At 48.0% G+C, this 14,411-nt stretch overlaps 1 protein-coding gene across 2 annotated transcripts in view; it reads left to right on the top strand.

Moving 5' to 3' along the window:
* ATP10B (ATPase phospholipid transporting 10B (putative)) overlaps positions 1-14,411 on the top strand; it is a 443,815-nt gene that overhangs the window by 342,832 nt on the left and 86,572 nt on the right. For both annotated transcript variants that reach the window (XM_085617824.1, XM_085617825.1), the window contains one exon: positions 11,499-11,703. In XM_085617824.1, the coding sequence (XP_085473950.1) occupies positions 11,499-11,703 (205 nt within the window). The remainder of the gene's footprint in view (positions 1-11,498; positions 11,704-14,411) is intronic.

The raw sequence follows: 14,411 nt of genomic DNA, 5'->3' as shown, positions 1-14,411 counted from the left end.
GGGGGTTCATTTCATCTACTTGTTCTATATTCATCAAGGCTACAACTTCCAGAATGCATAAGACCTTTAAACAAAAGACCTAAACAGTATTCTGTAAAATAGGGTTCGCTGGGAGCCCTAGACTAGAATGAGCACGCCTTTGAAATGGTTAAAATGAACCCCAAACGCCATAAAAAGCATGTGAATATGGAAAAATAAAATCTATTGTTTTCAGATTTGAAAGAATTTACCATAGAGGACCTATCCCTGTTGTTTTGAAACTCTGTAGACCCTTTTGGTGAAGTAAGCCAGCTATGGAGTCCATCTTGGACTACAGAACACCTTGTTCCGTAACACGACACCTGCGTACAAAGGGTGGTTTTGAAAGCCCAGTTGCCAGGAATTTAGTGGGAAGCAAAGGCACCCTTTACCGGTTCCCTGTGTCCGTCTCATTGTTTACGCTTACTTCGGTCCGTAAAGTGCTGAAAAACATTGACCTACTTAAAAAAACATCAATTTATGCATCAGTTAACTGTACTATCACAGCACAATCCATCATGGGTGGGTGGACTGTTCTCAAGTTGCAGTGCAGGAATCTTGTAAAGTGTGTTGTCCACCCTGTAAGGGGATATTGGTACTAAGGGTAAGCCGTGGGTAGGAGCTAGCACGTTGAAGGCTGCTTACCATTCATCAATGCGAGGTCTTCGGCTGTTTTCAGAAGGCCGTTCAATAAAGAAGATCTACATCCCCAGGCACAAATAGGTCTTAAAGTATAGAAATATTTTAGGAGTCCCTGAGAGGTGTATCTTTTAACTGTTCTTTTAGGATACCAACAGCCCAAGTGTAGCCTCTTATCAGCTCTCAAAACCACTTACAAATTGGTCTAAACCATCCTGTCAACCACATTTTTGCATTACAAAATTGTGAGTACACAACACCTTTTTTTTGTCCCCAAAATTTGGTGCAATTCTGATCCCGGTCAAGGTGCATAGCAGGTATGAGGATGTGTTTTTTTTTTTACCTCAATCTAATTGTTCTTCAGATGTCTTAATCGTATCTCCATGTTGTTGCCTGAAGAGATTTGGATCATAATGAATGGAAAAACTTCACAACCCATGATCCTGCTGTCCACTGCCAATGATTTACTTGGCTTCCCTCTTGGCAAGAGCCTAATTTGGCGTAATCAAGCACTGCACAAACCAGATTCATGAATCATGACATGCCTTCCACATCATGCCATGTTTCCTCACACTGCGTTCATATGTGGTCCATACGTGTCTCTGTTCCCTCTGCCATGCCCCTGGTTCTTGAGTAATCCTGGTCTTCCTTACACATCTAGTCTCCACGTGCTGCTGAGTGTTCCCTGCTCTCCGTGTTTGGCCTGTGGGTGATGCATATTGTACCTTGCTCCTTTACATCGATGCCATCTTAACCCAGCCCCCGCTTCTCGGCTGCCGAGACATTGCCTTGTTTCCAGGGTGCATGGATGATGTGTACCAAGTCATCCCTTAGGCTTCTGGCACCCCACCCACTGACTTGCTCAGCCTTCAGCTTACGGTGCTGACGTCATTAGGCGACCGTGTTATTGGTAGGCTGTAATTTAAGAATACAATGGACTGCTTTTCACTTCAATACAACCCTCATCTAATCATGGAGCGTGGCTTTAGGCAGTGAGTGTTTCCAGTAAAAGGCGGTAAAGCTGTTGCGCTCCATGCTGTGAAACTTCAGCTCTTGTCTTGGAACACAAAATGGCCCTGTTCATAGTACCTTGGGATCGTCTGACGGGCATTGGTGTGTTCATGATAAGACTGCTGTTCAGGTCCAGTCCACTACTCCAAAGCGCTTGGAACTCTCCCACCTCCCAATGAGAGCTTGAGAGTCTCAGCGAGCCGGGGCACAATGGGTGCCTATCGCAACGCGACTTTGGTGTAGTTAATTTATAAGCGTCTGAGATTCAAAAGCTGTACTTTTAAGCATGTCCACATTTGTCTATTTAAAATGGTAGGATTATTAATTTTCTGCAACTCGCCTTTCAGAGGACATCCCTGCTTACTGTATTTTAGTGGGGGCATGTGGCTGTTCCAATGTGACCGAAATCCCTAATTAAATCCCAAAGTGCTACAATCATTAATGCTGTGATATCGCCATATGCAGCTTTGCGTTTTGGTAAGACGCCATCAGATTGTAGGCAAATATGTGCAAAATTGAAAACTCAAACAAGACACCAGCCTGTCTCCATCTAAGTACTCAGGAGATAGAACAACATCCCTGTGTGCATTAGTACTGCCCAACCCTGCCCCTTTTAGGAAGAGTTGAAGACGCCTCTTTAGAGAAAACACTAAATTGCAGTGCACTAACAGCATAAGTCTGCTCCTAGAAACCAGCTACCTCGCCGGCCACTTGTTGACTGTATTTTTGCGATTGACCTTGTGCAACGCTCTGCTTCCTTTTAACTGGGTTAACTCTATAAAAGTGCCACATACATAGGTACATACCTGCCAACTTACAAAATATTTTCACTGTGTGGGAAGGGGGTGGGGCATATGAGGGAGTGGGACCTGCTGCTGAGAACTAATTAAGATCCACTCTGTCCCTCACCAAGCCCACCGCCCCCCCCCCCACCCCCCCACAAAAAAAATAATCTCAGAGTCAACAAGACTGTCGCCGATGTCCTGGGGTGTTTTCACACCTTTTATTGACATCGACTACTTACAGCCTCCGAAAAGGAGCTGGAAATCCACCGTTTACAGTGGTTTTCAGATTGTTTTCTCTTCCATCGTGTGATTTTGGCTCCTCGCCGAGTTAAAAGGAGTCGAAATCGTGTGATACACGGTGGCACCTTGTGAGATGATAGGCCTGAAGAAATTCTACCAACTCTTTCTTAAAGGCTGTCGATTTTGAAGATTTTTTTCTGTGACACAGATGGTGGCAGGACAGTGTTAGAGACCCCTGCAGGTTCCTGGTGGGGTGGGCAGGGATCTTGACTGGCTGCCCCAGACTTGCCATAGGGCATCAGATGTCAGTCTCCTTTGAACAGTCAGTATGGCACATGGCACATGGTTCAGTTCAGTACAGTCTAGCACTGTTTTCCCTTGGTCCCTTTCAGTGGCAGGACTCTGCTCACTGGTCAGCCTCAGAAGCATGACCACAAGAAAGCCTATGAAAGACGCACACGCAGCAGGCGGGTCAGCCGGAAGCAGAGAGTTGGGCTGCCCTATCCAAAGAGCCAATACTAACTTGAGGAGTTACACGGTTAGCGTATGTATGCAGTGTAGGCCTCGCACATCCTTCCAAAACAGTTGCAGGACTCTTACTACATCGTGATCTTGCCCCCACGTGTGCCACACAGTGCTCTGTTGTCTGTATCTATGTGCCAGTGTGTGTAGTGAGAAGCCGGGCGTCTGCTTTTTGAGCCAACCAGCTTCCGCTATTGCTCGTGTGCCTATTTTCGCTCCCAGGAAATCATTCCATAGACATTGCGAATGTGCCAGCGGTGTCGGGTGGCACCGGTACAGGTGACCGGTGTTTTCATAATGACATGCTGAGAGTGCTTGTTGATTTACTCACGGCGCTTAGCCAAGGTTCTTGAATGTTGCTGTATCTGGTGTTATTGCATTAACCTGCACATACGTACCTGTGCCCCTAGGACCGACAACTGGACGCCTTCAGCCAGTCACCCCCTTCAGAGTGGGCAGCCTCTAGGCAGACAAGGCACCAGGCCGTCTCCAAGGCTCGAGCTCTTAACCTCCGACACAGAACCAGAAACCGAAGTCACTAGGCCAGGAGAGACGGTCACACATGGCCGTGGCCCTTGGAAGCCAGCCCTGTAGAGCACTGGGCCGCAGCCAAGTACGGGAAGAGCCTGGGAATAGGAACGAGCCCTTCCAGCTATTAGAAAGCGATGGGTTGGGCCATTTCTGGCGTGCTTCGGTCAAGGCTGCGATGTGACTGCAGACACACCCTCCCGCCCTGGGCTTTTCCTACAAGTTTCTCGGCCTGACGTCTCGGCTGAACTTTGAGTATTTTTCCCGCGGCTCTTCCTCGTGCGCGCGCTCTTCAGAGCGGCACTCCCAGGCCGGATTGTGCAACGGGAGAAGGGCGCTGGGCTGCTCAAGGCAGGAGATCTGTTTAATGTCTGTCGGGGTTTTTGTCTCTTAGCGCGTGCATGTCCTCGCTCCGTGCCCCCTCCTAGGCATACGGTAGCCTCCTCGGAGAGATGTGCCATTTGCCTCTGGAAAGGGCTAACGTGATTGCATTTTCCAAGAGACGAGGCGTCTGCTGTCGGATGAGAGGTTAAGTGGCTGTCACATCTGCAGAGTGTAGTTTCATGCGGCTTGTAGGGCCTCTGCGAGGACAGCAGCAACCGACTGATATGATAGTTTCATTGTAGTGTTTCGCTGGTCTGCTGCTGCTAGGAGTGTACTCCTACAGACCAGCAGTGGAGTGATCGTCTCCACGAGTGATGCACTATGTTTCCGAAGCTGTACATGAGGGATTATCCATCACAAGCCTTATTGCGAGCCTTGTGGAAGGCTTTGAGGATTTTATGTTTCTCAAACACAAAGTATCTCCTTACAGATGAGGGCGAGAATCGCCTCATATGAGTGAAGTGGTCTACTCTCCCATGTATGGTTTGGAGTGATTGTGTCCTTTGTGTGATATGATCTCAAGATGGCAGAACAGTCAGGATTCCTCTCCAAGTGATATGAGAATCTAAGTGCAAAAGGAAAGTTAATCTCTCCTCTGCTCAATGTAGCATCTTCTTACAGACAACAACTTGAGTGTTTCTTTCGCTGTGGGATGTAATCTCCCCCTCAGATAGAATATAAAACATTTGTTTCCTTTAAGTGCTTTGGGAGACTGCTTTCGTGGCATGCAAAGAGCAAAGCGGGCACAGAAAGGTCACACGAGGTCACTACAGCATACTTCTCAACTCCAATCTGATGTCTTCATTGGTGCAACCTTCCTGCTCTGAATTGTGAACTAGCACTGCCAGGCTTGTGCATCAACCGTTGTACCTGTGCCCTGTTGCACGCGCGGTCCCTGCATCGTTTACTGCCTCATTTATTGCGTTCTGTTATAAAACTACCACCATCCAGGCCCTTCCTTGTGTGAAGGGCCGATAACACTCCCCTCTGTCCTGCACTCACCCTGCAAGTGATCCGCCAGACTCCCGGCTCCTGCACACCGCGGCCGGGGATATATTTAGCTGGCACCTTTGCTCCAGCGGTAAAATGAGTTACCCTTTAGTGGGTTGTGCTTTTGTCAATAAAAACTCTTCGGAGAGGAGAACTTTTATCAGGACCTATCAGCAAACAGCTCTGTTTCTAGATTGTGTCCGCATCACAGTCACGTTTCACACTCCTCCCCAGCTGATAGCCCTGGTGGTACATCCGAGCACATATACATGAAGAGGTGCCAGGGCACGGGAGCTTTTACATGCAGTGGGTCAGGGCAGGATATGTAAGGACACAATTCCTATTGCTCAATTGCCCAAAATATGAATGACTCTTGGTAAGGTGCTGCGGTTCCACGTTTGGAAGTTACTGTTGTCCCCAAAGCACCTTAAATGTTATCTCCTGTTAAATGGGGAGATGTGCGCCCCTCCACATGCTACCCACACAACGACTAACCCCCGATAACACAGGTGCTCCTTCACCCTTGTTTTACAAGTTTTGAGACCTCAATAATGAAAATAACTTTAAAACATGCCCCACGGTGTCGTAGAGTGGTGCAATGTACAGTGGTATATATTAGAGTGGGGTAGACTACCCTGGCATAGAATAGAATGGTGCAGAGTACAGAAGCGTACAGTGGATTGGCGTAGAGTGTAGGAGAATAGAGTAGAGTGGCATAGAGTGGAGTGGCATAGAGTACAGTGCAGTGGCGCAGAGTAGAGTGCCATAGAACTCAGTGGCAGAGAGTGCAGTGTTTATGACTAAAGTGTCATAGAGTGCAGTGGTGTAGAGTTGTATAGGCTGCATTGGTGTACAGTGCAGTGGCGTAGAGTGTTGCAGAGTAAAGCGATGAGTGAAAAGGTGTAGAGTAGAGTGGCATAAAGTGCAGTGGCATAGAAAAATGTTGCACAGTAGAGTCCGGTGGTGTAGAGTCCAGTGGCGTAGAGTGGAATGGTGCCAGGTAGACTGCAGTGGCATAGAGTGGAATAGAGTGGCAAACAGTAGATTGTTTCAGAGTAGAGCGAAGTGGCGTAGAGTGCAGTGGCATAGAGTAGTGTGTTGCAGAGTAGATTAGAGTGGCTTAGAGAGCATTGGTGTAGAGTGCAGTGTTGCATAGTAGAGTAGTGTGGGGTACAGTGCATTGGCATAGAGTAGAGTGGTGTAGAGAAGAGGCGCTGATTGAAGTGGCATAGTGTGGAGTGGTGCAGACCAGATTGGAGTGGTAGCACACTGTCATTACAAAGAACACATCTTCAATTTGAATTGCCATTATTTTGGAACAGACATACAGTTTTAGGGACAAAAGTATACATTCCACAAACAATATATGGGTGGAAATGGCATCACCTCATATATTTTGTATTGTTTTTATTGTATCAAAATATTTGTTTCCACCACACTTTAGAATCACCCAAAAATGTGCTTAATTTGTGTTTTCCATGTTCTGAAGTATCTGCACAGTTCATTTACAGACTTTTAAATGTTGTTTTTTGCTAGTAAAAACTTTGAAGTCAGAGAAAGAAAAGTAAACGCCTAGCTTTGTGGAAGACAGAGCCTTACATTTTACCTCTGTCTTTGAATGTACAGTAAGTGTGACAAGATAAGAAAAATATTTAAAGGCCTGTTTACAGAAATTCAGTACTGGTGGAAGAATACAGTAAATATGATGAAGGGAAGGGATGGACTCAAACTGGCCAACCTAAAACAAATACTGCAAGCAAATGTGAGTTACAATCCACAAAGCCAATGGTAAGCAATAGGCAGGATCCATTCCCAGGGCAGCTTTGCAAATATCCCCACGATGGCATTAGCAAACCAAACAGCTGCGCTCTCTGGTAGCCTTCAACCTAAAAATGAATGCAGTCCCTCATACTTAGCACAAAACCTATGCAATGTTTATTTAATCATTCAAACCTGTCTCAATTTCCCATGGTGGGCTACTTTTATAGCTATTTGATTAGCTGATGGGATACATTTTATTTTGATGCCCGAGCCTATTTTCTGTCCCATTTTGACCCTGGTAGCCCAATACTCAACAAGGTTTGCTTGCTGGGAAAATCTGAGCATACATTTGTGATGGGAAGAAATACCTAGGATATTGTGTTCAATCAGCACTTGGCTGCTCTGCTGTCAAGGGCGCCAACGGTGGCAAGCAGGTGTCTGTTTGTCTGTCTCGGTCTCGGTCTCGTGTCCATGGCACCAAAGGAAACGGACACACACACAAACTCTAGCTGCTCAGATATGTGGAGAAGTGGTGCATACTTACTGAATTGTGAGCGGGAAGACCGTGAGCAGAAAATTAAAAAATCGAGTACACCCATAACAAACACTGGATAATCTCAAAACGACTTTCACTCGTGAAGTTGTGGCACAGGTTTATCAATGTAAGTGTGTCCAGTCCACATACGGGTGGGGGAAGGGAACACTGACAAAAGCCAACATCACTCGACCTTGGAGTAGGTGGTATTGGTGTCTGTCTGCACGACTCATACCCAGGGTCCGATCGGTGGGCAGCACACCAGGGACAAACGTATTTAGATAGGAGTTAATGCAACCCTTTCTAAAGTTTTGGGTGCCCTAATGTTTACATTTGGTGAAACACACAAACATGCACATAAAATAGACTCCCTTGTATTTAAAAAATAATAATTTTAGATCTATAACTATATATGTGGGTGGGATGCGCTGTCCATGGTGCTGAAAGAAGAAAAACGTGCATAAATCAAAAGGTAAAACGCTCGTATATTTGATGTACTGTAGATTAATTATATGCGTCCCTTTTATGTCCGATCGTCCGTGGCATGACAAGAGCGCCCTCGCATAGCCCTGTATCTCCCACATGTTCCGAGCTTCTCCACACATCATCCTTCCATCACTCACTTCCTGCTTATGGGTCCCAGACCCTTCCAGGCTGGGACTCTTAAAACAGGCGGAGAACTGTTTTGTCAGTAATGATTGTCAGTTTAGCTCGGTCCTGTCCATCAGCTTCACTCATTGTTCTCTCGTACAGGTGCCTCGCGGTATCTTTCCAACTCTGAATCCCACACATTGTTTTTTCTTCTTCTTTTATACTTAATGATACCCTTGTCCCCTATGAATATTCAACGACCATCCGGGTCTGGCCTAACCTGACTCCTCTCCCTGAACCTTGTTTCTATGACACTGAAGAGCCACTGGCACCCACAGCTCTGATCATTGTGCTAGGTGCGTGGTTCCCTTCCGGTGTACCGCAGACCTCTCCCGTGTGGCTGCCGGTGTGTGGCTTGTGCGGTGCTGATGAAACACTCTTGGCTGTTCAATGTAAAGTCGCCGCAGTGTCTGTGGCATGATCGTGAGCTACTCCAGCTGCCACAGCCTAAAGAATGCCGAACATGATAAAAGCGAAGAGTGCTTAATTTGAGCCGGTGCTCTGCGCCGGCACTTAATTGGTTCGGTGCTCAGCACCCGCACCCAATTGCAGACCCCTGGTTTGTTTTACCCAGGCCATGCAGCAACCTCTTGATCATAATGATATCCAGCTCAGATAGACCTTTTGCAAGAGGTGACATGCTCTTCATGCCTGTGGCACGAGTATTTCTCTATAATCTGTGTTCCTTCTCGGGCAGCATGAAGTCATTGGCTCTGAATGGCCATCCTGTCGGCCATGTTTAGATATGTTCGAGCTCTAAAGCTGCTGCGGGCCATTTGCATCCTCAGTGCGAGTTCCAGGTTGGCCCTCTGGGGGATATACCAGCGCTGGACTCCATGATTCCAGACACTATCGCCCGATGATTAACAGCGGTCACGAGCTAAACTGCATGGAATGGGGAATAACCTGCCATACCCATATATATCGGCCCTTTTTGCACAGGTTTTTACTCGAATCAACAATCCCATTTTCCACCCGCCACCAGCATTTGATAAACAGGATCAGGGAGGCCACAGCGCGGTGCTTTGCGAATCAGGGTGGGCACAGCAAAGTTGCTTTGTGGGGACTGTGTGGCGGGATGAGGTGGGGGAGGGCAGAAGAGGCTCCTGGGTGGGTGAGGCCTCTCTTCACTGCTGTCCCCGCGGGCCCTGTGTTTGACCAGGCCTGGTGTTTCTGCTGCTGGTAGTCTTGGGTGTGGGAACACTGCACCACTCTGAATTGTCTGCCGCTATACCGCCTTCCCCCCCCCCCCCCCCTCACTCTCCCCACCGTCCTATAAGAGGCTTGGTCGTGAGAGTGGCGATGGGTGCGGCCAAGGAGAACGAGTATTGAGGGTTTGTGTGTTTCTTCTTTTTGTCAGGAAGAACAGCCTTCTTGTAGGTCGGATGGCACTTATAAACTGCGCTTCTTTTAAGACTCCGTGGATCGCGTGTGAACCATGCATCTGTGTTCAATTGGACTATAACCACTCTGCTGAATATCATACACCACATACCTTGTATCCATGAGAGTCAATCACCAAAGGATTGTCTCATTGGACGTGGGGACATAGGCCAACTAAGAAACAATAAACCTTTCATTCAGCCGAGTATCCTATGTTTTTTCCCCCATTGTAGCAGGTGAAGCTGCCTTTGAAAAAGAAAAAAGAGGGGCTCTTATCTGAGATCCTCAAAGTTGTTGGACGCTGTGTCATGTTCTCTGACAACTTTTTTATGGGTACTCTTGGAAAGATCCTATGGCCATTTTCTGATTTGTTCCTCCTAATATTTCAGCATGCCATTTCAGGTTGTAGCCCATTCTTACATGCTCCTAGTTTTAGCATATGTAGGGCCTGAGGTACTGTGAGGTGCAATCATTCACCCCTTATGACAGTGGAGTCAAGCATGGAAGTCTCCCAAATCCACATGTGGCAACTTTGCCTCCAGACCACATTTCTCCCTTAATAATAATCATTTGTTCGAACTAGTTCCAGTTTGTATTTTTCAAAGTCCATCCAGGATGTGAGTTGCTTTTGTATTTGCCGTACCTATTATGGTACTATGGTACTATGCAATAGCAGTATGATGGTAACAGTTCCTAAAGAATAAAGTAAGAGAGATTCAGACAGCCAGTTAGGCCTTAGAAGAATGTGCAGTGTCTCCAAGATGGTTAGAGTGTGCCGAGAAAGAGTGAAGGTACTCCTATGTGGATCTGTAAGTGCCCTCACACACCCAAACAGGTGTATAGCATCATCATCGGGCTGGTGCTCCTCGTGGGGGTGGCGCTGCAGTCCCTAGGGGTCCGGATAAAATATATCACGGGGATGGAGAAGCAATCTCAGTTGCCTGTGTGAGAGCAGCCGAAGCTACCGGGTAGGTGTTCCGGAGCACAGATGAAGAGCACGCACTGCCTTCACTGATATTTGGCGAAGCTGACGAGGCCTGACCTGGAACTAGGGAGGGCCGTAACAAGGGACACGCTAAGACGACGTGTCTCTTAACTATCTTTGCAACTACTTTTCCTACAATTAGGACTCATGGGTTTATAGGGTGTCTCTTTCCCGACTCCCATTTGACATACTTTACTCTTTTGGTCCTGATGAAGCGCCCCCAGATCCACTAGGGACTATCTATGGCGCGAAACATGTCGACCCCTTGACACACTCACTTTATCCACTACACGGGTGAGAGAAGAGGGATTGTATTTTTTCATTTTCCCCTCTCACACAGGCAACTGAGATTGCTTCTCCATCCCCGTGATATATTTTATCCGGACCCCTAGGACACCCTTAATAAATTGCAAGTGTCCTTGGGCTCTTTTTAGAACTCACTCACCACACCACTTCCACTTAGCCCCACACACCCCCATGCACAAATGCGGCAAACTCCTTGAAGATCTCCGACAAAGAGCCCCGTCAAACGGGCCCGTGAGGGACTGCAGCGCCACCCCCACGAGGAGCACCAGCCCGATGATGATGCTATACACCTGTTTGGGTGTGTGAGGGCACTTACAGATCCACATAGGAGTACCTTCACTCTTTCTCGGCACACTCTAACCATCTTGGAGACACTGCACATTCTTCTAAGGCCTAACTGGCTGTCTGAATCTCTCTTACTTTATTCTTTAGGAACTGTTACCATCATACTGCTATTGCATTTAACTTGGGAGCCCTGGTACAGGACCTTTTCTAATAGCTCCTCGTCCCCCCCTCCTTTGTTGATATACTATGGTACTATGTTCAGGCAATGCTGTGGGACAGCCGGCCCTAACAAATGGCGTGCTTTCATGCAACATTGCCAAATGCCCTCTTGCAGCCTTGTTTGGCTGAACTGTGTGTGTTGCTCAAGTTGTTCTTACAGTCTCTATGATGACAATAATCGCACCATGTAGTAGCTTTGTGTGGTAAAGGTCCCCTTCTTTGTTACTAAAAATGCATGTTCTTCATTCCGCCACAGGGCTGGGCAGGGTTATGTGGAGAAATGCTGGCGAGAGGTGCGTGTCGGAGACTTCGTCAAGATGGTCTGCAATGAAATCATCCCTGCGGACATCCTGTTGCTCTATTCCTCAGACCAGAACGGGATCTGCCACATTGAGACGGCCAACCTGGATGGCGAGACCAACCTCAAGCAGAGACAAGTGGTGAAGGGGTATTTCAATCAGGTAGGCTTGTCCTTTGATGCTTAGCGTGTGGATTTAAACAGAAGACGAGATGGTCTGCAGAATTGTCCTATGGCCGCTTTGCTATTTCATGAGCTCTTTATGGGAATAACGGATGTGACGTGGGTTCACATCCGATGGCACGCCTGCCGGAAGAGCTAAGGATAGCTCATTGGAAGCTCCTAGGAGTGGACCATCTTTTCAGCCCTACCCTACAGAAGGACACAAGCCCAGCCACCGGTAGAGACAGGCATCACCCTTAGGTAGGCCACAGCTCTGGCGTGGCAGTGTTTGCCTGAGAAGGAGAGGGAGTGGGAAGGAGCAGACACATCTTGTTAGAAGCTTAGCTGCCCTGCCAGTGATGGGTTGCAAGTGCATGGTTTGGTTTTGGAACTGGGTTCACCATAGCGCGTGTCCCAGCTCCACCACGGTGCTGTTTGTGGTCGTGGGTTTCCATTAATTGAAGTTAATTTCGCAGCAGTTTGGAAGCCTCTGTGGGGAAGCTCCTGTGGGGAAGCTCTTTTGAAATGAGTAGTCTGAGTGACTGATTGTGTCGAGCTGCCTGCTGCTATTCACTAAGCAGTGGCTTGGAAAGGTTCTGCGCGCCCAGAAGGCACGTGTGGTACGTCAGTCAGCGTGCACGGGAGCTATAATGAGCCACCAGTGTGGAACGCTCTTCTCGGAATCGCTCATGCTATGGGTGTGTTTACGAGCTGCAGCCACCGAGGCCCCGCCTTCCTTCAGCTCAAGTGGTGGATCTGTCACGTCCACGGAGAGTCCTGAGTGCCTGGTGCTGCTCGCGCCAGTCTGCTTCGTCACATTATTTAGAGCCCAGCAGCGCAGAAGAGAGAGCAGACACAAAAGGGGCAGGGCGCTTGTATTGAAAACATTTCTTCCGCGCTGATCTTCTTCAAATCGATTACCCTAGGAATGTGTCCAGGCCTCCAGGGTCGGCATTCCAGGCGCTCGTCTAGCTCGCCTGTCTGATTTCTGGACATTCGTAGACCAGCATTATAAATGTTGCCACAGGTCACTCACGGCCAAACACAGTGAGAAGCCCATGCACAGCATGACACGTCAGCAGTCATGCATGGATGAAGAGAGAGGGCATGCATATCTTCATATGGGAGGGGCTACAAACCAGTGCGGGGAGGCTATGCGTGGAAACGTGGAGGAGGGATGCTGAAAGCAGGAATGCATAATTGAAGGAGAGAGTGCGCATAACGAGGTGAAGAGAAGAAGGATGTGTAGTGACCTATGCAGGGATGAGTGGCAGCATGGCTGTGCCGGATATAGACTGTGTTGATAAGAGCCAGGCTAAGAATGGAAAACTGACAGAAATGACTAACGTAGAGATGCCTTAGAGCAGGCATGCAATGCAAGGGAGACGAGGAGAGCAGAGCGAAAAGAGAAATGGAAGCACATGTGGGGAGAGTATGCAGAGGAGAGAGATGACGTAGAGTCATGAAGGGAAACCAGTTTGGCGTGCGCTTGTAAGTGTGAGGGAGAACAAGGGGAAAGACTTGTATTGAGATGAGGAGAGATGCCAATATAAAAGTGAGTGGAGACGAGGTAGCAGTCCTGTGAGGTAGAGGTGGAGCAAGGGTAATATGTAGGAAACATGAGGGGGTTATGGCTGCAAAGGGCATACATGGACATGAGAGCAAACAGGTGTGCAGTGGAGGGGACAGAGTGCGGGAATGCTCAGTATGTGCACCCTGGCCTCCATCCAGGCCCCTCCCTCCCTCCCTCTCTCTTCATTGGTACTTCCCCTTCATCGCCTAGAACTTTCTGCCACCTCAAAACTGAGTGCCACACCTCTGACAGAAAATCAAGCTATCTTGAATCCTTTCTCATTTAGTTTGCCTCTTTAGTTGTTTGTTTGAGCGCCCTGTCCATTTCCGTCCACGGTCCGGCGTTTGCTCTCAAATTAAGACTATGTTGCATATTTATTTCTAAAGAAAGATTGTCGTCAATCAAGGATAATATGCTAATTTACCTGACAACTTCACCACATACTCAGTCGTTGGGCACCTGTTCTATACTCACTCCTACATTTTGCCCTTAAAGGTGTGTGAAATACCTAAAAGATACGTAAGTGTTGGGTAAAAGCTCACATGCTACAACAAACAAATGATGGACGGAATGCTGACAATGCAGACATTCTCCCCCAGTCAAGAGATCTGGGTTAAATCCATCGTTCTTTTGCCCACTACGCCACCCCAGTTCAGACATGGCCATATGCAAATCAGTCTTGACCCTGTGCCTCATGGGAACAGTCCAGCCCGAACTGCCAAGCCATGTCTTCCCTGGACCGGAATCAAGCATCCTAGGACCGGTTTCTGGCTATCAGCCGTCATCAGCCAGGATAGCTTGACTCCAGTGGCGTAGTGAGCACGGGTCCCACGTCTGGGAATACCCATCCCACTTAGGGCGAAAAGCGTTACAACAAACAAATGATGGACGGAATGCTGACAATGCAGACATTCTCCCCCAGTCAAGAGATCTGGGTTAAATCCATCGTTCTTTTGCCCACTACGCCACCCCAGTTCAGACATGGCCATATGCAAATCAGTCTTGACCCTGTGCCTCATGGGAACAGTCCAGCCCAAACTGCCAAGCCATGTCTTCCCTGGACCGGAATCAAGCATCCTAGGACCGGTTTCTGGCTATCAGCCGTCATCAGCCAGGATAGCTTGACTCCAGTGGCG

The sequence above is a fragment of the Triturus cristatus genome, chromosome 7 (assembly GCF_964204655.1).
Source record: "Triturus cristatus chromosome 7, aTriCri1.1, whole genome shotgun sequence".
NCBI classification, from domain to species: Eukaryota; Metazoa; Chordata; class Amphibia; order Caudata; family Salamandridae; genus Triturus; species Triturus cristatus.
This window is presented reverse-complemented; position numbering and strand designations above follow the sequence as displayed.